At 52.1% G+C, this 26,244-nt stretch overlaps 3 protein-coding genes and 1 long non-coding RNA gene across 5 annotated transcripts; 1 reads left to right on the top strand and 3 right to left on the bottom strand.

Moving 5' to 3' along the window:
- Positions 1-1,225: 1,225 nt before the first annotated feature.
- Positions 1,226-2,658, bottom strand: LOC309607880 (uncharacterized protein C6orf15 homolog). The gene is made up of 2 exons (XM_082347018.1): positions 2,511-2,658; positions 1,226-2,277 (listed from the first exon to the last, which is right to left on the bottom strand). The coding sequence occupies exons 1-2, from the start codon at positions 2,587-2,589 to the stop codon at positions 1,403-1,405; spliced, it is 954 nt and encodes a 317-aa protein (XP_082203144.1). The 5' UTR covers positions 2,590-2,658; the 3' UTR covers positions 1,226-1,402.
- Positions 2,659-3,235: 577 nt separating this feature from the next.
- Positions 3,236-21,681, top strand: LOC309607940. 2 transcript variants are annotated; one of them, XR_014232586.1, is made up of 4 exons: positions 3,236-5,279; positions 8,509-8,642; positions 16,886-16,960; positions 17,812-21,681. It is a non-coding gene; the product is annotated as an uncharacterized lncRNA (long non-coding RNA). The 2 variants fall into 2 exon arrangements; XR_014232585.1 differs by lacking the exon at positions 8,509-8,642.
- Positions 5,640-15,169, bottom strand: CDSN (corneodesmosin). Its single transcript, XM_082346928.1, has 3 exons — positions 14,777-15,169; positions 9,608-14,694; positions 5,640-7,833 (listed from the first exon to the last, which is right to left on the bottom strand). Exons 2-3 carry the CDS (start codon positions 9,690-9,692, stop codon positions 6,446-6,448), a joined length of 1,473 nt encoding a protein of 490 aa, XP_082203054.1. The 5' UTR covers positions 9,693-14,694; positions 14,777-15,169; the 3' UTR covers positions 5,640-6,445.
- A 5-nt stretch (positions 21,682-21,686) lies between the features above and the next one.
- PSORS1C2 (psoriasis susceptibility 1 candidate 2) lies at positions 21,687-26,158 on the bottom strand. The gene is given in 3 exon segments (XM_082347063.1): positions 21,687-23,690; positions 24,328-24,337; positions 24,339-26,158. Coding segments are annotated over 3 exon segments (408 nt in total). The 5' UTR covers positions 24,381-26,158; the 3' UTR covers positions 21,687-23,334.
- Between the last annotated feature and the right edge of the window lie 86 nt (positions 26,159-26,244).

Genomic DNA, 26,244 nt, shown 5'->3' with positions numbered 1-26,244 from the left:
AGTCTGTGTGCAGCCCTGTGGCTCAGGAATAAAGTGGAAGAAGAGAGAAAACAGGGAAGTCAGAGAGAGAGTGCGAGTGCGTTGACTCAGTGTTTGCTGAGTGCTGACCTAGGTCCAGACGCTGTCCGTGGTGCTGGGAGTTCCGCAGTGAACAAACAAAGTCCCTTTCCTGTGGTGCTTGTGGGGAACAGAGGAGGGGAGTGCTGACACAGAATTTAAAAGTGCAAATAGGAGTGACTAGAGAGAGGGAGGCAGCCAGAAGGAGGGACAGATAGAAATGAGACCAAGCCTGAGAATGAGCTTGGGCTTGTGGAAGAGACAGGTGCTGAAAACAGAACCGCCTGCCCCAGGACAGGGAGAAAGTGAGAGTCCAGGGTGGGAAAGAATTGGGGAAGGAGGTTGGGGTGATAGAGGGTGGTGTGGCTGGTGATGGGAAGACATGGGTGGACACCAGGAGTGTGCCCCCTGGAAACCCCATCACCCCCACCAGCTTCTGTTAACTTCCTTCTGCACTTTCTTAGAATGACCCTTCCTCACCCCACTCCAACTCCTGTACAAGGATACTGAGCTCCTGAGAAAACCAAAGGCAGGGTAGTGTGACCAAAAGAAGAGACTGTGTCATCACTTGAGAATAAAAGCATCAAATGCTGCCATAGGCAGGACTGTTGGCTCCAAGTTTCTCTCTTCCTGTCCCTTCTCCCTTTCCTTTCTTCCTCTATTGAGGTCTGCTATTTGTTCAGCAAATGCCCAGAGTCTGTGGTTCTCTGGGGCACAATGTACCAAGCGATGCATGTAAGGGAGATCAATGCTTCTTCCACTTCCAAGAACCGTAACTTTCTGGGAAGAAAAGGTAAGCATAGACAAAAATGACTTTCTCTGACCCTCTGTGTCTCTGAATCAAAAGAGTATTCATTCCCCACTTGGCCCTGGTACCAACTTCCTGGACCTCATCCTTGCCTCCTGCCACAGGTGCCATCTCAGTTAGTCCTGCTGCCTCTCCTCCCCTTTTCAGATTCCAGGACAGTTCTGGAACCAGCTCTCCCACCTGGCCCAGATGAGACCACGAGGCCCCACCCTCAAACACCTGGGCTTTGATCTTTTGCAAAGGATGGGGATAGCAAGAGAGTGTCAGGAGGACCCTAGAGGGACATGAGGATGACTAGAAAATGGGGATGGACAAAACTCCAGTTTGCACCCAGAAACAAAGACACTGAGAAGAAGCGGATTCAGTAAGTGCTGTGTTTTATTGGAGATCAGCATATGGGGAGCAGGGAGGCAGTGAAAGTGGAGAGGACGCTAGAAAACAGCTGATAGGATCTTGATTTAGCTCACACTGCAAGGGGAGGGAGCAGGACTCCCTTCTCTGACTTCTAACTTAGGGTTGTCCCCCTCTGTCATTCTCCTAACTCCACTGTGACCCAGGGTTTTGAGGATTGGGAAAGGCAGCTGCAGTGCTCCAATAAGAGCCAGGAGCACGGAGAACTCTGGGAGGAAATCGATTAATACCTGGGTGTAGATGACTATTCCCCCAGCTAGTACCTGGATACCGATTAATAATCCCCCATGTGGTACATGGATACGGATTAATACTCCCCCAGCTAGTACTTGTGTATTGATTACTGTTACCCCAGCTTCCCATAGGGTATGGCAAGCGGTTTCGTCTCCATCCAGTGCCAGGACCTTTACCTTCCCAGCATATACTGGGATTCAGGGACCCGAAGTAGTGACCAGGCAGAACTGGCCATCGAATTTTGCTGATGAGAGACCAGGGAGGGCGTAGGGCAAGGGTTTTTCCCTGGGCGCCCAGCACATTAGAGTGGAGTAGCCGTCTAGATTCAGGGTCCTCGTGGAGGAGTGAAGTCTCGGGTGAGGTGTCTGCGGGGTGTGCAGAGGTCTCTGCAGGCAAAGGCCCGCTGCCCGGAGGGAGGGCAGCCACACTAGAAAGGTAGGACAGTTCTTCGGGCAGCACTTCTCCCACATGGTCCTTGAGCACAGCAGCCATCGTCGGCCAAGGGTCCTCCGAGGGCCAGGAATCCGTGGAGGGCAGCCCCCCAGATGGGGGCCACCTCTGTACCGCAGCACCTCCTGCAGGTTGAGAGCCATGTGATGGAGAAGCATTGCGCTGCAGAGAATCAATTGCTGAATCATTAGGCCCAGGCTGAGGATGTTCCGAGTTGGAGGGGCCGGTCGAGGAAGGTTGCCCAAGCAGAGGCAGGTTGATCCCCAAGTCTCGGGGAAATTTCTCCTCCACCACACCGATGCTCCGGGCAAAGAGGCCTGAGGGAAGGGGAAGAGGAGGCAGCCAGTGGACCAGATGTTTAGTCTCAGTGCCCTCCCTTCCCTGACTCCCTGATTCCCTTTGCTTCAAGTCCCTCCACTTTGCCTGTGCCAACTCTTTCCTCCCTCAGGGACCCAACTGTACACGCTCCCACCTTTACCTCTTCCCTCAATCCCAGCTCCCCGAGGACCACTAGTCCGCTCCTGCCCAAAGGTTGGCACAGCCTCCATACCTGGAAGATGAAGACAGACCAGGAGCAGGCCCAGAGGAGCCCGGCTCCCTGCCACATGGCCCTGCATCTTGCTCTGCATCTCCCTCAGCCCCAAGACAGCCAGCCCTTTATCCTCTTAGTGGGCGGGGGACATCAAAAACAGGCTGAGCCAGTGGTTGTGGAAACAATATATCTCTACGTTCCACCTCGTTCCTAATTTGTTCTGTGGCAACAGGTGCCACTTGTATGACCCAGGGAAGCTGGGTGTTCCCACCCTGCTCCTTTCCTCAAGCTCCCCACCCCTTCCTAACCCAGGTGTCCTGGCTCACAGCTCATCACTTGTTGCCAGCCCTACCCTTCCTGGCTGCCGACACCAGGCACATGAGGACCTTCACCCTTGGGGTCCCAATCTCTTCACTGACTTCTCAGCAATAGAAACACCTGATTCTGTTTCTCTTTGGGACCCAGATCATTCTCTTCCAGCACCCCTTTCTCGTGCATCCCCATAGCTTGGGCTTCAGAGGAGCCCTTGCTAAATCATTAGGGCCAGGGTCTGGTTTGGGCTGAGGATGTTCCGAGTTGGAGGGGCCGGTCAAGGAAGTTTGTCCAAGCAGAGGCAGATTGATCCCCAAGTCTCGGGGAAATTTCTCCTCCACCACACCGATGCTCCGGGCAAAGAGGCCTGAGGGAAGGGGAAGAGGAGGCAGCCAGTGGACCAGATGGACCATAGCTACATCGTCTTGACCTCAACCTGCAGGAGGTTCTGGGGTGCAGAATTGACCCCCTTCTGAGGGGCTGCTCCTAGATGAGACCCTGTGTCTAGGGAAATAGACCTGGTTCCCATCCTTAAGAGATGATGGTGTATTGGTTTCCTATGGCTGCTATAACAAGTAACAACAAACTTAATGGCTTACAACAACACAAATTTACTATCTTACAATTTTGAAGAGCAGAAGTCCGACATGGGTCTCACTGAGTTAAAATTGAGGTGTTGGTAGAGCCTTTCTGGAGGCCCAAGGGAAGAATCCATTTCCCTGCATCTTCCAGCTTCTAGAGGCCACCTGAGTTCCTTGGCTTATGGTCCCCTTCCTCCATGTTCAAAGCCAGAAACAGCAGGATCTTCTCACATTGCATCAGTCTGACCTCCTCTTCTTCCCTCTCCCATATTTAAAGACCCTTATGATTACATCGGACTCACCCAAATAATCCCAGATAATCTTTCTACTTTAATGTCATCTGACTAACAACCGTAATTCCATCTGCAAACAGTTTCCCTTTGCTATGAACCTCACATATTCAGTTTCCAGGCATCAGGGCATGGACACATGGACATCTCTGGTGATGGGGAGGGCACAAGTCTGCCTACCTTAGATGGTCAAATGCATCCACAGAATACAAGAGATACAGAGAGAGAGAGAGAGAGAGAGAGAGAGAGCAGATGTTTCCAACTAAGTAGAAGGAGGGCATTGAAATGCTGTTGTCAAATAGCCATGAGTTGATCATTGTTAAGGCTGAATGATGAGAGCATAGGGAGTCATTAAGTATTTTGTCTACTCTTAAATATGTTTGAATTTTTCCAATAAAAAGTGTTTAAACGCCTTTGTTTCTCTATTGCTTCCAAGACGCACCCAGACTAGGCTTCTCTTGTTGCATGAAGTTTAAATATTAGCTGTTAGATTTTACCATTCCATCCTCATCCCCAGCCCCTGCTAGCTGGCTACTGGAAGGGTAAAGAGCTCCTCTCCAGATCTGGCCAGTGGACAACATATACTCCAATAAAAATTTTTTTAAAAAGAGTGCAGGTCTGTCCAGTGGGTACAGGGCAGCAGACTTTTGGGGTGACATCCACCAGTTTTGCAGAACATTTTGACCTGGATCACACCAGAGACTAGAGGAATATTCGTGTCAGAGGCTGCATCCCTCCCACAATTGCGGTCCACAGAGACTCTGAGGGCCTTGATTCCTGTCATTGGCTGCAGTCCAGGGGGCAGATGGTAACCAAGGGTGACCCCACAGTGATGACAGAAACAGGACTGTTCTGGAGCCCTCCTCTGTCTTCAGTCAACCCTGCAGGTTGGCTCAGCTGCCCCAGGTCATTTCTGATCAACATAACATATTTCTGCTGATTCGAGAATTCAACAACAGTCCTAAATTTGGGGCCAGCTGACATCATCCCAGTAGCAGGGAATGAGCTAGATCCTAGGGTAGGGGTGAATTCCTTTGCAGCCAAGCAGAGGCTCTCAGAGGTGGTCTGTGCTTTGGGGTGAGGCTCTTCCTGTAAGGGTGAGCACAGCCCACCCTCCCCTCCTTGGGGCATGAGAGCTTCCTTGGCCTCAGTGTCTCCCCTGCTGTCTCCAGGACATAGTCGCGTGGCCCTCGGCGCCCTGTCCACTTTCTCAGTCTTCTCCCATGGAGGCCACCTCCCCTTCCCCACTGTAGTGTTCGGCCCTCTCACCTCTCCCAGCTCTCACTCTAGAACCACAGCAGAGGCAGCAGGAGTGTGAAGGTGGAGAGGACACTGTTGGGGAGGACACTGTTCTGCCATGGGCTGGGGCGTTTCGACGTAGGCCAGTGAGTCACCGTGTTCGGCTGCACACCCGTCATGCTCCTGTCCTCTCTGTCTTTCACTTCCTCCACCCACAGCTCCCAGAACCACGCCCCCCTTGGCTCCTACTCAGTCCCCAGGAATCTGGTCCGGGCTGCTGTGTTCCAGCCTTCCCAAGGCTCCTGGTGTCCCAGAAACCCAGGAAATCAATGCTCGGGACTTCCAGAGAGGATGGCATCTAGAAGGTGAGGCCATCTAATGGATGAGGAGAAGGAGCCATGTGGGGAGGGGGAGGAAATCATTAGGGCTCTATGTAAGGAGAGGGGAGGACTGCAGAGTGAATGGGCAGTGGAACAAGAATGGATTTCCAGGGGCAACGAGAGAGAAGAGATGTGAAAGGAAGGATCTGGGAGACCAACTAACCCCTGTTTTCAGTTCAACAAATATTTATGATTTTCCTCCTTTGTGGGAGGAGCTGTAAGATGTAAGAAATACCAGGCCAATTTATGAATGAAAGTGGGGGACACAGGACCTTTAGAGGCATAGGAGAGCATCACTCAGGTCCCAAGAGGAGACCCAGGACTCCAAGAAGGCAAAAAGTCTAATCTAGTTCACACAGTTTATTGAGACATCTGTCCAGGACCCAGAGGGAGCAGGGAGCCTGCTCCAGTCTCTGCAGATACCCTGGTATCTCCCACACACAGGGAAGCCTCTGAACGTTGAGGGAAGTGGCAGCCAGGAAGGGGGACTGAGATGGAGACCTTGAGAGACAAAGAGGAATGTTGGGAACTCACAAAGGGTGTGGTGAGCTCTATAATGGAGGGTGGGAGTGGAATTGGGAGTGTGAGAACCCAACAGCATATCATGCTGGTTGACCAGATGGTGAAATGAGATCAGTGAAAAATGGTCATTGTTTTCAAATAACTGTTCGGATTGTGCTTTATTTGGCAAAGGGGGGACAGAGGGGCGGGGAGGGGATGGCTTGTCCAGGCATCAGAGTTACTGTAGGACATTTCAGGGGGTTCCCAGTCAAGAATCTGAATGAGTAGGGTTAGCCAATGGACTATACCATCTCAAAGAAATGGCAGAGGAAATTCTAGGGAGAGGGTATCAGGCAGGGAGGGCACTGCAGTACAATGGGAATCTAAACAGTAGGAGAGAATGAGGAAAGGGATTTGGAGCCTACAATTTGGGGAGGTAAAGAAAGAAGAGCTGATAAGGGAGAGTCTGCCACATTGGGGCAATGGGGGAAGTAGAGCAGCTCTCTTGGGAGGGTGGAAACTGAGCTACCCCCATGGCTGGGCCCCTGGACTTCTTCTACCTGGGAGATGGGGTGTGTGTGTGTGTGTGTGTGTATGCCTGCATATGTGTGTAGGCAAAATCTGCTTTATGGACTGTTAGGTAACTCTCCCTAGGGTAGGAAAACTTCAGGGTCAGCTAGCTGGGGCCCCAGGGGCTTCACTTGGGTTAGGATGTCCCGGATGGAGTGGCAGGGGATAGTTCCAGAGCCGTCAAAGCCACAGGGCTTGGCACCAGCTGAGGGGTCATGTTGGGAAGAGCCACCTGCACCCCTACTCAATGTTGAGGAGGAGACAGAAATGCAAGAGTGACCAGAAGAGCTGGACTTGCTGCCACAGGGTTGAAGGATGATTTCACCATGGGATTGGGAGCTGGAGCTGCCACTGAAGGAGCCAGTGCCTGGTGAGGAGCTGAGCCTCTGGGAAACACCACCACAGGGATGGAAAGATGAACCAGAACTGCTGGAAAGGCTAGAACTGCTGTGGACTCCAGAGCTGGAGAGGGAGCAGGGCTCCTTAGAGCCCTTGGAGCCAACGCCATAGGGCGGGACTCCACCAGAGCCCACCGGCTGGAACACAATGGCCGAGGAAGCTCCCGACTGGTAGATGTTGGAACTAGAAGAGCTGTGGCTGGGGATGATGGGGTTGCTGGAGAAGTATTTGCCCTCAGAGATGGGGGCCCCGGCTGCAAAGGAGGGAACCCTTGGAGAGCCTTTGATGGGGTGCTCTTTGATGAAGTGGCCCACCGGGTAGATTTTGCCCCTGATGTAGGTCATGCCTGGGACCAGATAACTGTCAGAGGAGCCACCCACCACCTCATAGCTGCCATATTTGTCTACAGAGGTGATGGGGGGGCAGGGCTTGCCTGGAAGGCCACCATTGCTACAGGGGACGCTTTGACCCACTCTGGGGCCACCAGAGCCATGCTGCTCCACTACCACCACTACAGGCATTTTACCACCAGACACAGAATGGGAGCTGGAGATGTAGGAGCCAGAGTGCGAGACGATGGGTCCCCCACTGCAGGGAGAGTCAGGGATGTTGGAACTACAGGGGTGCAGCTTGGCGTTGACCTTCTGGCCACTGCTGCTGGACATCGAGGAGGTTTGGGAAACAGAAGAGCTCGAGCCTCCTCCAGACTGGGAGCTGGTGCTTCCTGACTGGGAGGAGCTAGATGCACCCTGTAGACTAGAGCTAGATCCCGAGGAGTAGCTTATCTGGGAATACCCTGTTCCTGGCTTAAATAACGAAAATCCTGAAGAACGACCATGGGTAGCAATGGATCCGCTGGAGCCGCCACTAGAGCCACTGGAGCCGCCACTGGAGCCACCACGGGAGCCACTGGAACTCGAAAGAAAACTGCTGGAACTGCTGGAGCCACTTTGGCTACTGAAGCTGCTGGAGCCCCCCTTCCCCAGGAGACAGGGGTCACTGGGGGAGGTGATACTCGTGTGGTCCTTGCAGGGGTCTGAGAAGGTCCCAATGCTCTTGGCCAAGGTCCCTGGGGAGGAAAGTAGTGGTTAGCAAGGTCCAAAGAGGCTGGACTTTCTTTCTCCCCTCCCAGACCCACCTCAGTCATCTGCTACTCTGATCTCTCACGAGAGGAGCCCGGGGAGAGTTTGGGGTGGAAAAGGCAGGGAGACCCCAAAGAGATGGAGAGCGGGAGAGACTGAGACTCTGAGAGGTGGGGGAGACCGTGGGACCAGATGGAAGGAGGAGATGAAAGACAGAACCACAGAGGACTGAGAAGGGAGGGAAAATAGCCAAACAGACGCTGAGAAAAGAGAAAGTGGGGGAGGGGCGGGGGGACCGCAGTAGAGGACAGGACACTTGAGGACTATGATTGGGTCGCCAGTTTCCCCTTGAGAGGCCAGGCTTGGGTACAGAATGGAAATTCTGCTTCCCGCCTCAGCACCGCCCATGCCAGGAAAGCTGGGTGGGGGCCAGGACATGGGGGCACGCACTGTCGCTTCAGAACCCGCTTGTACCAGCAGGACAGGACCCTGCACCCCGAGCCCAGCTCAGGGACATGAGGATGCAGCCCTCCTCCAGGCCCCTGACCTTTATCAGCTGTCTCCCAGCTGGCCAGCACCGCGTGCCTGTCTGCCCCCAGGCCCACATCTGACCGCTTCTGCCTTTACTTCTTTCCTTAACTGACCCTTTGCTCCTCACCCAGGCTCACCTTCCCCCACCCTTCCTCTGCTCCCCACCTCAACCACCTCCGGTCCCAAGTGGTGTGGACAGAGCCACGTACTTCAGGTCATACGTTTGGAGAGGCCAGATCTGCTCTGCCTTCCTCACAGCGTTACGGTGAGCACTAGATGTGACCATGTATGCAGAACGTGCTTTACAAAAGCAGAAAGCATCAGACATGATTTATTACTGCCATTCCTCCTTCGAACACCCCACTAAAAACCAGGTCTCCACAATCTGTGAGTTCCCCATTCTCTCCTCAGAAGGAAATTCAACGCATCCACCTCCACGCCAAACCCCAGCTCTGCCCGCAGCCCCGCCCCCTTCACTCTGCTGCACTAATCAGCCAGGGCCCCCCCACGCTCCTCCTCTGCTCCCCCGATGCCACACAGCCTGCTCCCACCCACGGAGCTATGGGCAAGGTCACTGTGATCAACAGCACAGGCCCCGGAGTCACCCAGCCTGGGGTTTGGATCCCGGCTTAACTGCTTTCTAATTTGTGATCTTGAGCCAGTTTCCTAACCTCTTCAAGCCTCAGTGTCCCCCTGTGTAGAGTGAGGACACTTCTCTCACACCATCCTTCTAATGATCAAACGGGCTAATGCATTTAAAGTGCTAGTGGAGTGTCTCGCACATAAAAAGGGCCCTATGAATGGTAACAATTATTATGACTATTAAATATCGACTCCATCTTCTAGCACTCTAATAATAATAATAACAATAATAACAACAACAGCCAACATTATATAACTCTCTAGGAATTCGACAGCACTGTGGCATACATTACTTAATTAGAGACTCATAGAGAAACTAGAGCTAGGTGTTAACTTTAGCCTCATTTTTAGAGTTTCAGAAACGGAGGCTCAGTAAATTTAAGCAGTTTGCCTGAGGTGCCAAGGCAGTGAGGAGCGGCCCCCAGACTCAAGCATCAGATTCCAGAGCCCCTGCCCTTCCCCCCTCGCTGGGTCCTCTCCTGGACTCTCCCCACGCAGGGTTCCCCCCAGCCTTCCCTGACCTGGCATCTGCATTCCTGCCCCCTCCTCTCCCCACTCTCTCTGCGCCCAGGGCCCCCAGCCTCCTACCTCGCAGGAGGAGACCGGCCAGCAGCAATGCCAACATCCCTTGCCCTCCCACACGCCCTATCCAGGATGCACGCGAAGAGCCCATCTTGGACTGTGTGGCCTCCTGAGTGACAGCAGCTCGTGAACACCTGGGGCCTTTATGTCAGGGCTGCACATTCTCCGGGCAGGAGTCACTGTGGGGAGGGGAGGAGAGGCGGAGGGGTAGGTGCCGGGGTGGGGGGGATGTTGGTGTGGCCGGGAGGAGCTGAAGTAATCAGTTTGGGTATCTACCTACTCAGCAGCAGGCGTGGCTGCAGTGTGGGTTACCGTGCCCCTGGGGCCACCTGGCTCGCCTGCCCCGGCTCCTCGTTGCCTAACCTGGAACCAGGTGCTCTGCCCCGAAGGCCGCCCACTCCGGGGCGGCCACTCCCACCATGGGGCCCAGTCCCCTGGCTCCCTCACTCTCCTGCCTTCCCCAGTGTTGGCCTCTCTGACTCCCCATCCTCCCTCCATGCACAGATGTGGGCATTTCAACTTTCCCTTCCGTACCGGGTACCTGCTGTGGCCCCCACCCCCGCCGCACGGTTAACCCCGCCTGGGAGCCCTCCACAGCCTCTGGATCCGTGCCCCCCTTTCCTTGAGACCCACCACTCAGCTTCCACTCTCTTCCTCCGGATATAAGGATCTACACTCCACGCCCTGCTGTCACTGCCCAAGTACCATGCCTGCCACACAGCTATTATGTGTGCCACCAGTGAGCGGACCTTTGGAGTCTGCACTCCAAAGCCAGTTCCCTGACCTCTCCCTTCCAGGGGGCTCCAGGGACGGCACGCAGGTGCTGGACGCCAGGGCCTCAGCCCGGGGACAGGCCTGGGCTGAGGACCCCTGTCATAGCTGGGCCTTGGTTACTCACAGGCCACTCACAGCCCCTCCCCCAGGGGTGACCCTGGCTCCAGTGGGTGAGCAAGAGGATAATAAGGCTAATTGGGAAGGTGGTGGCCCTGCCGCCCATTAATTGGCTGCCCAGACTGGCTGAGCAACAGGAAGCAGCCAGCTTGGTCTGGGTAAGATCCACGGTAGGACCAAGGAGTGTCAGCAGAATCCTGGGTTCCTGAGGGATGAAGGGCAGGACTGGGGGACCAGAGCCCTGAGACCTGCTAAGAGGGGGTGGTTCCTCCTCCATCGCATTCCCCTCCCTTTGCTTGGAACCTGACCCCACCCCAGCCAATTAATTGCTCACTGGTATCAGTGTTGGAAGGAGGGACCTGGGAGTCAGGTCAGGTTCTCTGCCTCTTCCCCAAGCCCACCCAGCCCTCTCCCTGCTCCCCTGGCCTGGACTCTCATTCCCGCACTGCCCTGGTCTCCTCACAGAGGCAGCCCTACCTCCGGAGCCCTCGCTTCGTTTCTCCCTTTCTCTGTCTCCTGCCCTACTTCTGACCCAGCCCAGCACTGTCCACAGAACTTTCTGCCATGATGGAAATGTTCTCTCTCTGTGCTGCCCAATATGGTAGCCACGAGCCACATGTGGCCACTGAACATTTGAAATGGGGCTAGTATGACCAACTGGAGGAACTGAATTTTTAATTTTACTTAATTTTAATTCATTTAAATGTAAATAGCCACATGCGGCTAGTGGCTACCAGCGAATCTAGCCCTTGACTGTCCCGTAGCACCCAAAATGGGAGTGGAAGGGAGAGGGGCCATGGGGGCAGTGAGAGAGCGGCCCCTGAAGAGGGTTGATGCAGTAGGGAGGAAAAAAAGAAAACACTGGTTTTATTTTATTTTTAAATATTTATTTATTTTTTTATTTGACCACGCCGGGTCTTAGTTGCCGCACGTGGGATCTTCGTTGCTGCATGCGGGATCTTTTAGTTGCGGCATGCGGGCTCTCAGTTGCAGCATGTGGGATCCAGTTCCCTGACCAGGGATGGAACCTGGGCCCCCTGCACTGGGAGCACCGAGTCTTAACTACTGGACCACCAGGGAAGTCCCCTCACTGGTTTTTAGAATCAGGATGACCTGGGTTCAAGTCCCAGCTTTGGGCAACTCACCCAACCTTTCTGAACTTCAATATTCTCATCTGTAAAATGGGAGTATTTTAAATGATGTCTACCTTGCAGGATTTCTGTGAGGATCGAATAGGAAATTATCAGAAAGATTAGATGGGACAAGGGTGTGGCCCTCTTGGCACAGGCTCTTGGCAGGTGGCGTCTGCATGTCCCGTCTGTGTCCTCCACTGGGGGATGGCAACTAAGATGGGCTCACGCACAGCCCCAGGCCCTCCCTCCCGAGTCTCCAGCCCAGCTGACCTGGAGGAGTCTCCTCTCCACTCCCCTCCGCCCCCTACAGAGCAGCAGGCATGCATGCACACGAGGGTGCAATTTAAAATGATGACGCTCCTTCCGAAAGTCAGTTCCTCCCTAGAGTCTCAGGCCTCGCTGGCCCCATCTCCAGCGGGGAAGGAGGGAGGGGGCCCTGGGTGCAGGGAGGGGAGTGGCCGAGAGAAGAGGAGCCTTGAGGGTGGACAGAAAAGGAGGAATGGCTTGTGCTCTGTGGGGTATTCTTTTCCAGCATAAACAGAGGTGGCAACGTTTGTCCTGTTTCCTCCTCCCACTCCTCCCAACCTGGGCTGGGACGGCCGGGGCTGAAGGAGGCACAGTCTCTCTGGGCCTCTCACCAAATCTCCAGCCACACACACCACGCAATGGTGCGGTCACATTCCTCCTCCTGACCGCTGCCCTCCTGCCCACCCCTTCCACCCCGTCCCCCACTCACGTCCGCCCCATTCCTCCACTGCCTGCCCACACGGGGGCCCTCTGAACCCCTCTCCTCCACTCTCCCTGTTTCTTCCTGAAATCTGCCCCGATTTGTCTTACTCTGCTGTGTCCCTGGGTCTCACCCTCTCTCAGCTCAGGCCATGAAAATCTGAAGCTGATATGGCCCGGGGGGCAGGAAAGGGCATTGGCTGAGAGACTGCCCAGGCCAGGGCGCCTGGGGGTGCTCACCAGTTAGACGAGGCCCACGGTGGCGCAGGTGGGTCTGCTGTGTTCTCCAGCCCCGGGGCTATCCCTCACCCCGCCAGCAAGTGCCCTGCCCAGTGGGAGGACTGAGTGAGAGAACGTGCGAGGCCCAGTAAACCCCACCAGACAAGACCAAGCTTAAAGCATGTGCCTCCCATACCTGTCCCTGCCCCATACCTGAAGAAGGCGGGCTGCATCCACTCCAAGCCACCCTGGGCTGCTCTGTGATGCCGCGTTCTGCACGGGGCACGGGTTCAGGGTGCATGGTCCTAAATCGCAACAAGAAGGAAGATGAACTGTCCTTGCCTTTGAGGAGCTGCAGTCCAGCTGGGAACTCACAGTGCAGAGAGAAGACGGGCCTGGAGAAATGGGGCAGGCACTTGGCTTCGAGGAAGTGGCGGGACTTTCCCTGGCCCTTGAGGAATGATGAGATGAGCAGGGAGCAGGTGGCTCAGACTCAGGGCCCTGGCGGTGCTGAAGGTGTGCTTCGAAGGAGCGCTGGCTTGGGTTGGCATGGGAAGCGTACACGCAGAGGAACAGCGGGCTGGAGGAGTGGACGGGCCGCGTGGACCAGCAGGGCGGTGATCATAACACCAGGCTAAAGGAGGGCGCGGGAACTGAGGAGTCTGAGTGGGGAGCAGCTTGGGGAGAGGAGGCTTGGGGGCAGAGAACCCCTGTTTCCTGATCGCCGACTGTGGGCCAGATATGATCCTACGTACTCAACACGTGCTCTGGTGTTTAATCCTCACAACAGCACTACAGGTAAATGTTTTTTCTCCCCCATTTCACAGATGACAAAACTGAGTTTAAATTATTTGCCCAAACCAGCTGATAACCAGCAAAAGAGTTTGGAAAGCACTCAAACCCAATCCACATAAGCCCCATTTCTTCATTCAGCTGACACCATGCCATAAATTAATGGCAGTGGTCCGTGGACAGACTTCAGAGGTTCCTTAAATCTTATAAGAATGTGTGCAAATTCCTGTGTCATCAAAGTCTCAGAAAGCAAATCCTAAGTGAGAAAGTCCCTCTCACTCAACCTTTTCTTCTCTGCATTTCACCCATGGGCCTGAAAGTAAGGACAGAAGTTCTGGAACAAGTGTTCCATGCAGGAGTCCTTGGTAGACTTAAGGCTTAGGCTTGAGAGAGGTGGAAAGGGAATGAAAAAAAAAAAAAAAAGAAGAAGAAGGGAAAAAGCCTGAAAGAGGAGGTTATTCTGTGGTGGGGAGTAGTGGAGAGGCCACCGGAGCCACTCTGGGCTCCAGGACCTGTGGTTCTCCCCTCCTTTGCTTCAGTCAAAGCCATTTCCCTCTCCTGCTCTCTCTTTCTCCATCACACTCCCTCCACCTGTGGTGGACTCATCCCCCCTCACACGGGAAGCTGACACTCTGGGTCCACTGGTGTTGCTTTACCCATGGTGGGTGTGGGTGACCCTGAGTCATCCACACTCTCCACCTGGTCCCTCTCATGACCAAGAACACAGAAGGACAGAATGCACTTGTATTTGGACGTTCCTGCCCTCCCTGTCCTGGGTGGACTCTCCTTAGCCCAGGTGAGCCCACGTGACTGGCTAAACTATATTCAGTTTTAGTCTACCCTTCTCTGCCCTCCTCGTGGTTCCTTCCCCGTGGTAGATGATCAAGGGCAGAACCCACGTTCCACCTGGCCTGACTTCTTTACCCTCCTCTCAGATAGATTCTGTAGTACATCATCTATGCAGCCCCCATGCGACCTCAAAATGCGACAGAAACCTTTGGCTCTGGACTGTGGGTTCCACAGCAGTGGGCAAGGCACGTGTCTGTCCACTGAATTCCAAGTACTTAGGCAGTTGGTGATTTGGGGGAACAAAAGAATGAATGAATGTGTCCAGGCCACCCTCCCCCTTCTACCTTTCTCTGGAACACATCGCCCCCCCCCCTCTGGTTTCCATGCCCTCTATCCCTCCCAACCACATCTACTACCTGCAAAGCCCACTAGAGGTGCTAGGTGGGATATACCGATGGCCAAGGCCTGGCCTCCAAGAGTGCTTGGTCTAGCCGGGCAGTGGCAGCAGGCACGTGAACTGGGCTCTGACACAGAGCCACCCACCTGTGCTCTCTCGTGGGCCTGTCTGTCCTGCCCTCATTCCTCGTCAGTGACTGTCACTGGGCTCTGACACAGAGCCACCCACCTGTGCTCTCTCGTGGGCCTGTCTGTCCTGCCCTCATTCCTCGTCAGTGACTGTCTCCCTTGAGCCACTCTTCTCTCCCCTGGATGAGCTCTTTCCTCTGAGGGATACAGCACACTTCCATTAACAAATGGCAGAGTTCACGTGGCCACGAAGAGGAAGTACAGGGATTTCCCCCTGGACAAGGCATTCATCTGATGCTGGGGTAGGGTAGGCAGTGCTGTGTAAAAAAATCGCCTAAGTGACTCTTTCAGGGACTCTCACCCCAGCATAACGTGTGACCCCTGGCTGAGAATTGCTGCTCTGGGGGGCAGTCTCCACCCCATCAAAATACATCTACTCCCTCAAAATATATTCCATGGTGTGGTCCATACTCAGCTACACTCTTCCTTCTTCTCCCCCTCAGCTCCCTGGTCCGTCACTCTCTCCTCTAGGACTGACCTCCTGGAACTTGGCCTGGTGAGCATCTACTTTTGCTCTTCCCGGCCCTGTTCTCACCCTCTTAGCAACCCCGCTTGCACCCTCCAAGGGGCCCGGGTACCACAGCAGGGACATGGGAGTGAAGACCGGGGTTGGAGCGAGGAGCACCCTCAGCCAGTGAGTCCCGTAGAGGAAAAACTTGGCAGGCAGGGGCTCTGCCCACCAGGCTATGTGTCCCCCCAACCCCCGTTCTTTTCCCTTCCTCCCCCTGCCCCCCTGCAAGCAGCAGGGAGTCAGCTGAGTGACGGTCATGTTCCTAGAGTCCAAGACTTCATAGCTCTGTTTAAGCCACATCTGATTTGGCCACCAGCCCTCCTGTCTTGTGAGGAGGTAAATATAGAGGCTGTGATTAGCTCTCAGAGTAACAATAATATTTTTCCTCTTCTCTGTTCTGTGGAGCGAGTGCTAGGGAAACCAGCACTCCTTGTCTGCTCATTACGCTCAGCTATTAAATAGTCATTCTTTCCACTGTTGCTATTCACGCATTTTATTGTTTTTGGTCACCCAGAATTAGAGACCCAGCTCCCTCCTGATCCAGCAGGAAAGGGTGAAAACGGGGACTGGGGCAGAGTCTGAATGTGCTTTCAGGAGAGGCTGGAAGGACTTGTCCCAGGAGAGACTTCTAGGCAGGTTGTGGCCCTCACTGTTTCCAGGGGTGGGATCTGCAGGGGCCCATCCTCTCTCCTTCTGCCGGACTGTCCGAATCCCTCTGGCTGAGAGCTCCTCGTGGGCAGGGAGCGTCTCTCACCCCTCAGTGTGTCCCTGGTGCCTGATGCATCACCCGCACACACAGGTAACACAACAGTAAACACAGAATCCTATTGGAGAGGTGGGCGTCCCATGTCCAGCTCTGTTCTCTGGGGCCCCAGGACTAGAAGCAGAGAAGGACAAACTCCTCCTCGACAGCGTGCAACAATCAGCTCGCCATAAACATCTGCACGTGCAGGATTTATCTTGATTCTCTCAATGCTCCTAGGAGACAGAAATTATCATTTACCCTTCGGAGCTGCAGACACAAGTTCAGGGCACTAAGATGATGCCCCCTACCAGTAGCTGGAGACTTTACCTGGAATCCTGATGCTGTAGGCTACACACAGCTAGCTTTTCCTCTTCTCCCTGGATCGTTACATGACCTGGCTCAGTCTCTCATTTCATTCAGTCCTTGTGACTTGCCATCTTCTCAGAAGCCCTCTCTGACTTTCCTATTTAAAATTGTAGCCCTGGGCTTCCCTGGTGGCGCAGTGGTTGAGAATCTGCCTGCCAATGCAGGGGACACGGGTTCGAGCCCTGGTCTGGGAAGATCCCACATGCCGCGGAGCAACTGGGCCCGTGAGCCACAACTACTGAGCCTGCGCGTCTGGAGCCTGTGCTCCGCAACAAGAGAGGCCGCGATAGTGAGAGGCCCGCGCACCGCGATGAAGAGTGGCCCCCCCTCACCGCAACTGGAGAAAGCCCTCGCACAGAAACGAAGACCCAACACAGCCATAAATAAATAAATAAATAAAAATTTTTTAAAAATAAAAATAAAAAAAAAAATAAAATAAAATAAAATAAAATTGTAGCCCTCCATCCCCACACTCATGGACCATATCATTCGCTATGTCCTTCCTCTTGCCTTCTTTTTCTTCATAGCTCTTATCAGGACGTGATAGCCTATTACATACAACCTGTATGCATCTGCTTGTTGTTCACTTCCCCCACTAGAAGGTAAGCCTCGGGAGGGTGGGGCCCTCCTTTCTGACTCACCGCTGTTTCCACAGCTTTAGCGCTGCCTGGCTCATGGAGGGAACTCAGTTAATAATGAGAGAAAGAATAGATAATGAATGGACCACTTGGGCAAGCAGCCTGGCCTGAATTTTCCTGAGGGCCCCAGCGCCTGTCTCATTTCACCTCATGTGACTGACTCACCTTAGAGGAGTCACCTTGGCGACTAAGAAGGCATTAGTGGGACCTGATGGAGGCCGGGCGAGTGATGGTGTTAGAGGCACAACAAGGAGGACTCTGGAGGGACACGCCTTGGAGGAGTCTCTATGCTGCCCTCTGGTGGTAGGTCGTGGAACACCACAGACGAGGAACTGAGGCTGTCAGCCTTGCGTGGGAATTTAGAGATTATTAAGGAAATCCCCTAAATTCACATCCCAGGGCCACGCAGAGATCAGATGGCAGAGTAGGAACAACGAATTGGGTCACAATCCGATGCCTTCACCACTACACCATCCTGTCTGTCCCCATCACCGTTGAGATTATGCTGCAAAAGAGAAGGGTATTAGCTGGAAAAACCTTTGGAGAGGGGTTTGGTTTAATTCGACGAGTTATTTGAGCCAGTGCTAGACACCTGGTGGGCAGTTCATTAAAGATTAGAGGGATAAAATGTACAGTAAGAGAGCTTAAGTTTATACCAAAGCAAGTCTTTGGTCAGATGAGTTTGAAACATGAAATTGGCAGAGGAGTTAGCACTTCCCTCCTGGGCTTGTACCTTAGGGTGTGCCCCTCCCTAATTTAACTTTTATCACATTTTATTGTCATGATTTATTAATACATCTTTGTTTCCTCTCTAGACACAGATCTCCTCGAGGGCAGGGAGGACTGAAACTTCTCCCTGAGATTGTCACCATCACCTAGCACCCCACACAGTAGATGTTCAATAAATGACCATTATATGGGCAAATAGATAAACAAATGAGTGGTTTGGAGTTTCCCTGCCTAGAGATCTTCAAAGGAGAGCAGACAACCAACTCTTCTGTCTAGTCCAAAGACATTATTCGCCTGCCCAAAGGCTGAAGGCTGTGCCCAATGCTTTCTCAAGGTAACTCAGCTTCTATAATTAGATTATACCAAGGTACCAGTTCAAGGTTCTTTTCTCTTATTGGCTAAGCATTTATTGACTACGGGCCATGTGCAAGGTACGGAGCCATTGTTCTCTAAATCTATTAGAGATCCTATTCTATTATTTAATTCTATTACTCCATGTTGACATAAGATGAAATAGTGTCCCCACCGCAGTCACTCTTAGGTGAGGTCAGCCAAGGCAGATGGGGAAGAATCAGCATTGTCTAATCTAAATGGATAAGCTGGCACAGTGGGTTCCCCTGTGTTAGTATTCCATAACAACCAGTCCCACTCAGCCTCCTCCCAGCTAATAAACACAGCATTTTTAGGTACCAATATCTGCTGCCTATTAATTGGTATTAAAATCTCCAATTACTTCTTGCTTTCCCTTCCCTCCCACTCATCCACCTGTTGTGTCAAACTGGGAAGAGTTGGTTTGGAACTTACATCCAGTTTTGACTTTGGCACTTGTGTTGTCTTGGAAGGTGTTATCTCTGTCAACAGTAGTTTCCTCATCTGTAAAAAGGGGTTAATAATTTGCTTTATTGAACACCTTGTGGGCCAAGTACTAGGAGAGAAGTAAGGCATACAGAGACAGACAAGGCACAATCCCTGCCCTCAAGAAGCTCATACTTTCCAAGAGGAGAAAGACATGGAAACCAACATAATGTGGAAATGATGCAAAGAGCCTGAGATCCTTTCCTGGGTTACATCAGGGACTCAGTTCTTTCCCTCACTTTCTCTCCCCTTTAAGAATGTTTTTCTCTTTCCATTCCCAACAAACTCCATTGCACTGGCTTGAGAAGTTGCTGAGGGAGGGCCAGTTTGAGGAATCCAGACTTCCTTCTTCCCTTCTTTCCCATACCTCCCTGCCACAGTACACCAAACAGGTTATGTGTGCCTCCCCACAAAGAACACAGTTCTATCCAAGGAGAAAGACTTTCAGATATGAGCTCCTGAGCCGGGCACCAAGATCTTCTCTAATTCCCCCCAACCTACTTGTTCCACAACATTTCTTTCTTCTCCAGGCTATAAACTCTTCACTCTGGGAGTTCCCTGATGGCCTAGTGGTTAGGATTCCAGGTTTTCACTGCCGCAGCCTGGGTTCAATCCCTGGTTGAGGAACTGAGATCCCACAAGCCTCATGATGAGGCAAAAAAAAAAAAAAAAAGAAATATATATATATATATATATATATATATATATATATACCCTTCACTCCAAACATTTTGATCTACTCTCTGTTGCCCAAACTCACCATTCATTAATGAATTCAGCCATTCATAAAACATGTATGTGATGGTTAATTTTATGTGTCAATTTGACTGGGCTAAAGAATGCCCAGAGACCTGGTGGAACCTTACATTCAGGTGTGTCTGTGAGGGTGTTTCTGGAAGAGATTAGCATTTGAATCGGTAGACAGTGTTAAGAAGATCGCCCTCACCAATGTGGGTGGGCACCATCCAATCTGTGAGGGCTGAACAGAACAAAAAGGTAGAGGAAGGGCAAATCTGCTCTCTGTTTGAGCTGGGATACCCATCTTCTCCTGCCCTTGGACATCGGCACTCCTGGTTCTTGGTCTTTGGACTCAGATTGGGATTTACCCCATCAGTCCTCTGATTCTTGGGCCTTTGCACTCGTACTGGGACTTAAAACCATCAGCTCCCATGGTTCTCAGGCCTTCGGACCGGGATTAAATTGCTCCATTGGTTTTCCTGGTTCTCCAGTTTGCAGACGGCAGATCGTGGGCATTCTCAGCCTCCATAATCAGAAGAGCCAATTCGTATAATAAATCTCCATGTATATTCTATTGGTTTTGTTTCTGTGGAGAACCCTAATACAACATATTCAGTGTCCATGCAGGCCCAGGCACTGTATTCCGTGTCAGATTTACACAGATGAATAAAGAGATGGGATAATGTAATTAAAATCAGGACAGGCCTCAGTTCAGATCCCAGTTTTGCCATTTTTCTCCGTATGACCTTGCATGAGTCACTGTACCTCTCCAGGCCTTTGTTTCTCTCCTCTGAGAAATGGTGATAACAATAGGGTTATTGTGCAAATTAAGTGAGAGCTTAATCTGTATGCCTTGGGCAACCGTATCCCTATTGCACGTGAGCAGTAAAAAGCAGCTGCAAGGGTTTATAGCAAACCGTTCATTGTGTCTTAGGTTGGATGTTCCAGAAGCAGATCCTGAGACAAAAATTCAAGTAAAAGGGATTTATTAAAAAGTTATAAGGGTGGGGAGGAGGGAAAGGGAGCGGGGAAGTGGGACCAGGAAGGGAAGGAGGCCAAGCAACTGTGTGGAACCAAACAAAGTCTCATAGAGGGCAACTGGGGCTCAGAAGACTCCCATATTACTCCGTCATCCAATAAGGGCTCCGGGTTGGGGTGGGGAGGGGGAGGGAAGGAGGATGTGGGGGAGAAACGTTTCCAGGTGCTTCCAGCACTTCCTGCACAGGGCAATGTCCCGGAGCCCAGAGGCACAGGTGGGCTGCTGGGTACCAAAATGTAGGTACCAAATGGTGATGGGGTCCAAGAAGAAATGCACAGAACACAGTCTCTGCCTCCAAGAGGTTCGGAGCCTAGTAGGGAAGGGGAGATGGGAATAAACATTGCCATCTGAGTTCTGTCCCAGGCACAGCTGCACCGCTGAACAAGGTGCCACGAGGCAGGGGTACAAGTGAGGGTGGGGGGCAGCGTGGGAGTGGTGTCGCGGAAGATAAATACAACTGGCTGGGGAGAGGAAGGCCATTCCAGGGAGCTGTAACAGCACACACAGAGGCACAGGCTCAGGGCCAGTCCTGAAGCAAGAGGGCTTTGGGCTGCGGGAGCCCAGTTTCCGCGCCTGCTCCTGCGCCTGCAGCCCCCGGCCCGCCCCTTCCTGGCCGGTCCTCCAGCCACGGTCACGGTCACGGTCACGCAGCCTGCCTTCCTGCCGCGCCCCACTCAGGGCCTCCAGGAAGCCTCTCCTGACTACTCCAGCTCCCCGTGCGCGTGACTCTCTTCTGCATTCGTGGCGTTTACTGCCAAGGCTATTACTGTGATGTTTACTCATGTAATTATTTAGTTAATGCATCCTTACAGCCTGTGACATTGTCATTTAACTTTGCATGTAAATCCTGTCTCCCCTGGCCTAATTTTAAGCTTCCTGAGAATGGGAACTGTATATTTTTATTTGTTATATTCCCCCGTGGCACCTGACATTGCAGGACATATTGAGGGTATGAGATAATGATTGAATGAATGAGTGAATCTAGTCCATTTTGAGGCCTATTAAATTACAGGCTCACACCTACAATTCGCACCTGTTCTAAGATTATTTCCAAACTCTAAACTTAGGGGGATTTTTGTTTGTTTTGTTTTATTTCGTTTTGTTTTTTTCAAACCGGTCACATATAGGTTTTGATAGCAGTTACCATGTAAGCAAACTGGGTCCTAAAGCGGTGGATTTTTTTTTTTTTTTTAAAGGAATTCCTTTATTTTTATTATTTATTTATTTATTTATTTATTTATTTATTTATGGCTGTGTTGGGTCTTCATTTCTGTGCTAGGGCTTCCTCTAGTTGCGGCAAGTGGGGGCCACTCTTCATCGCGGAAAGCGGTGGATTTTAAGGTCAGGGAACCGTCATTTCTTTTAGGCCCTTTTCAACTCCACCCTGGCCAGCCACTTGATTGACATCAGGCCATTGGGATCTCTGGGCTCCTGCCCTTCCAACTTTCCTGCTCAAATACACCCTTAAAGAATTTGGGGAAACTATGTACCCCTTACACATTTTAAAGTCAACAACTAACATTTTTAATTTTCAGTTTAAATACTGCAAAGGGTATACTTTCTGGGAAATTGTAAATACTTATATATTTAGAAAGTCACATCACTCTTTTAAATGCAGTGGATGGAATATAACACCATAGCCCTTTCATGTTCATTAACACCCTTTTAATAAGTGAAAGTCCATTAGCCAGTCAGCAAATTTACCTCATTTATTTTTCTTTTTAGTTCCTTTTTCCATTTCATTTTCCCTGTAGAGTTTGGTCCTAATGAAATATTGTTTTCATTGTATCACCTTTTTTGTATTTTAGTGTATTTTTGGAAAGTCTTTTATTGTATATCTCTGTAACAAAAATATGTACATATCAATAAATTGGAATTTATTTCCTGTGACCATAAGACTATATTAAAAACCATTATTCTGCCCTGGGTTTATAATTACAATTATTAAAAGATGCAATTGATCAAAACTACAAATATTGACAATGATTAAACAGAAAAGTAAACTTCTACTAAAAATTCATCTCTTCATGAGATGGAAAGGGCCGATTTTTATTTTCCATTGACTTCATTTGGTAGCTCCAGGAAGCGCACCCAGGTTCAGTTCAGGGTGGGCGAGAGAGCTCGGCCTTCCTCTGTCTAGTGAGAGAAGGGTCACTTGTTAATGGAGGCATGTGGAAAAGGAGAACAGTTCTCAGGCAGATTCATTTTAGGAAGGGACACATATGCTTCTGGAAATTGATCCCCTTAAAACTTAGTCCTGCCCACATCTCCCTGGGAGAGTTTTCATGTTCAGCCAGAGGTATGCAAACCATAAGCTATTAAAGAGAGACTTAACTTGGTTTCTCATTCTCCAAAATAGGGATCCCAGAATGGGAGAAATGTGGGTCTGAATGTCCTTGTAACTCTGATAGTTGCATTTCCAACCCTCCACTGGCTGAGTTCCACATCCCTATGCATATGGGCAAGACAGGAACTCAGAAGACTTCCAGATCTCTGTAGGTCCATGGCTGTTATGAGGGCATCTGAATGTTCAAAGTGCTGCTCATTGGCAAAGACGCAGCCTAGAGTCAAAATTAGAAAACATGGTTTTTTGTTTTTCCATTTCATGGAAGCACCATGGTCTCCTGGTAGTTCCCAGCTGGCGGCCACCAGGTGGCAGCAGAGAACACAGTGCTGCCAGCCCTGCCCGGAGAGTCCCAGGGGTGGGGAAGAGGCGGTGGGAGGGGAGAGGACTGGAGGTGAGGTAGGGGTGTTCACTTTGGCTGTCAGAGAAGAAAGAAGGGGGAGGCGGGGGCTAAATACCAATCTCAAGAGGGGACAGAAAATATTGAGAACAACACCTTCCAGGTTCAGAATAAAACTGAAGGAATGAGGAAAGGAATTAAGGAGTTAGGCTAAATTGGGGAGAATTCAAGGGAAATCAGAAGGGTAGAGATGGGCTTGAGGGCAGAGGCCCAGGATGCCTCTGGGGGATCCTTTATCTGTACTCCTCCTGGGGTGGGTCAAGATCTGGCTCCTCCTGAGATCCGTGGCCCACCTTAGAGGCAGGTGGCCAGGGGTTTTCTGGAGGCTGGGGTCCTGCTGGCCAGGGGTCATCAGGCCGGGGAGGTTGAGAGGGATCAGTTCTAGGGGGTACAGGAGGCCAGACTCCAGATTCAGGCAGGTCTCTCCAGGGACGACTGGGGCCTGGAGGTGGAAGGTCCTCAAAGAGAGGGGGTACCCCTGGCCAGGGGTCACCAGGGATTGGGGGGCCCTGAGTCAATGTTGGGGGGCCCTCCTCCTCTGAGGGCTCTGTGGATGAGGGAGATGGATGGTCTCCGCTGCCTGAGATGCCTGCAGAGGAGGAAGGAGAAAGGTAAGAGGTTGTGAGGATCCCCCCCTCTCCCCGTAGCTACGGACCCAGGGAGCATCACCTCTCTGCGATGGACCACAGCCTGAGCTGATCCCACAAACAAAACTCAAAAGTAACTCTCACACATTCACAAAATACCAAAGTGATCTTAAAATGACATGAAACGCTGTCCTGAACTATTGACTGGACCAACTTTAAACTGACAGGATCCCCTGCTCCCCGCACATAAGCTCCATCCAACCCTGGTTGGGACACCCCACTGGCAGGGCCACTATATGTGTCTGCAGTCCCAAAGCTGTCTACACCCTGGCCCTGCGTGGCACCCAGACCCCATCTCTACCATGACCTCCACCCCCTTAACACGGACCTCAGCTCTGATGAATACTCGCCCCACACCTGAATGCTGATCTAAATCGCCACATGGAGCTACACCCAAACCATCAAAACATTTATTCTGCGCTAAAATGCACCTTCCCGCATCACCTCCATCCCCTTAACTCTTCCCCTCATATGAATTCCCAGGATCTCCCTATCCCTATGCATCCATCTCACCTTTGCCTCATCTTTACCGTCCCCCATCACCCCAAATCACACTCCAGGCCTCTATTCCCAGCTCACCTCCAGCAAAACAGGCAAAGGACCAGGATCCCCAGGAGCTTCCAGTTGAGCATCTTGCCTGTCTCCTGGCCCCCAAAGTCAGGGGTCGGCTGAGTCTGGGTGCTTGGGAACCCCAAGAGGCTTTATAGGGGAGGGGGGGGGAAAGAGGAGGCCAATCTCTGGGGAGGGACCAGCCCAGTCACACAAGGAATCACATCCGAACCTAACTGGTCAAACCCATTTGGAAGGCCATGGCTAATGTGTAACCTCTGATGGTGGCGTCCCTCATTTTAGTCCTCCAGCTCAGGACCCAGCCACCCAGGCTTTATCAATGATCCAGACCTTGGTCACCCCACCATTGTTTTCATGTCCTCCTTCATACACACCCTGCAGCAACCCCTAATAACAGGGACTTCTACCTCTAATCCCTCAAGGTCATTGGAAGCCAAGGAATGGGAGCAAACCACGCGTGGGGAAGCAGTGTAATTACAGGGGCTGGGAGGCAGGATGCCGGGCAGGGGGTGGGCAATGGGGGGGAGGACAGGGGGTGTTCCCTTGAACAGCTGGGACACAGCTGGAACGGTCTCAGCTAGTATGCCGAGCCTCCCCCACCCATCCCAGTGTGAACCCTCTCCGTGGGGCTCAGCCCTTCCTGGAACTTCCACTTCCCAGCATATGCCTTCTCCAGGCGTGACGGGGGCCTCCCAAGCAGTGACATCTGAGAATTTCATCCAGGAGCCACCTGGGGTGACTGCAGGTGAAGGAGAAAGTACGAGGACATCCTGATTCCTTCTCCCCACCCCGGGGCTGGTTCCATCAGTCACACCCAGAGGCTTGGGAAGAAGTTGCCTCAGCTCCCCCTGGCATCTCAGCCTCTTTCTCCTCCCTCTGGAATCCTCCTCACTGCCCCTTGAGCCCCTCCCCTTGTCCTTGGTGTGAACTCTGTGCCCACCCCTTCTCTCCCCTCCTCCTTCAGTTGTCAGTCTGTCTGGTCTGAGTCGTTCAGAGATCCCCCTAGAACTTTTCCGCAGCAAGGGCTCCTCTGCCTGGACATCTCATGAGCCTCTCAGAAGTAACGTGTCCAAAACAGAACTCACTTCCTCTCCGGGTTGTCCCCTACCGGGTCTGCTCCCCCGCAGTAAGGGACACCACTGTCCCTCGTGGCTCACTTTTGAGGACTTCATTCCTCTCTCTCCTCATCCCGCGGCCACACCCCAAACCCATCCTCCACAGCCAGCCAACAGATCTCTTAAAAATGCTAAGTCAAATCGTGTGGCTGTCCCCAGCTTTAAAAGTACTCTAAGGACTTTCTACTGATTTAGAGTAAAATCCAAGCTCCACCAGGCCTGGCCTCTCCCTGCAGCATCCTCCCTCGGGCTCCCTCCAGCCTCCGCACCTGCGCACCCTGTGCCCGCCCTCGTGCTCCTCCCAGGGGGCTGCACAGCCTGCTCCTCACCTCACTCCGGCCTCAGCACCACATCCCTCCTGAGAGGCCTTGCCTGCCCCCCATCTAATGCCCCCCCTCCCCACACAGCCAGTTTCTACCACATCACTGTCATTTATTTTTTCTCTTCATATTCATAGCACTTATTATTGTTTGAAATGCTCATTTCTTCATGTAAGTACTTGCCCGTCGTCTGTCTCTCCCACCGGACTGTAAGTGCCACGGGAGCAGGGACCCGCCCGTCAAGCCCACCACAGTGGCCCCCCGGGGCAGGATGCTGCCTGGATCTGCGATTCCTGTCGAACATGTGAATGTTTTATCTGCTTCATTCCCGGCACTGACCACCTTCCAGAGGTAGTTTTAAGACAAAAGTTGAGAATAAAAAGAAACCTGGAGCTTCTCCAAAAACTTCCTGGGCAGCCTGGGAAAGGGGTTTCGAAAAACGAATCATCTAGAGAAAGAGCTGTGTGGGGGACCACTTCTCACATTTCCCG

The sequence above is a fragment of the Balaenoptera borealis genome (assembly GCF_965194805.1).
Source record: "Balaenoptera borealis genome assembly, chromosome: 12".
NCBI classification, from domain to species: Eukaryota; Metazoa; Chordata; class Mammalia; order Artiodactyla; family Balaenopteridae; genus Balaenoptera; species Balaenoptera borealis.
Note: the sequence above shows the minus strand (reverse complement) of the source record. Positions and strands in the feature narration are given on the sequence as shown.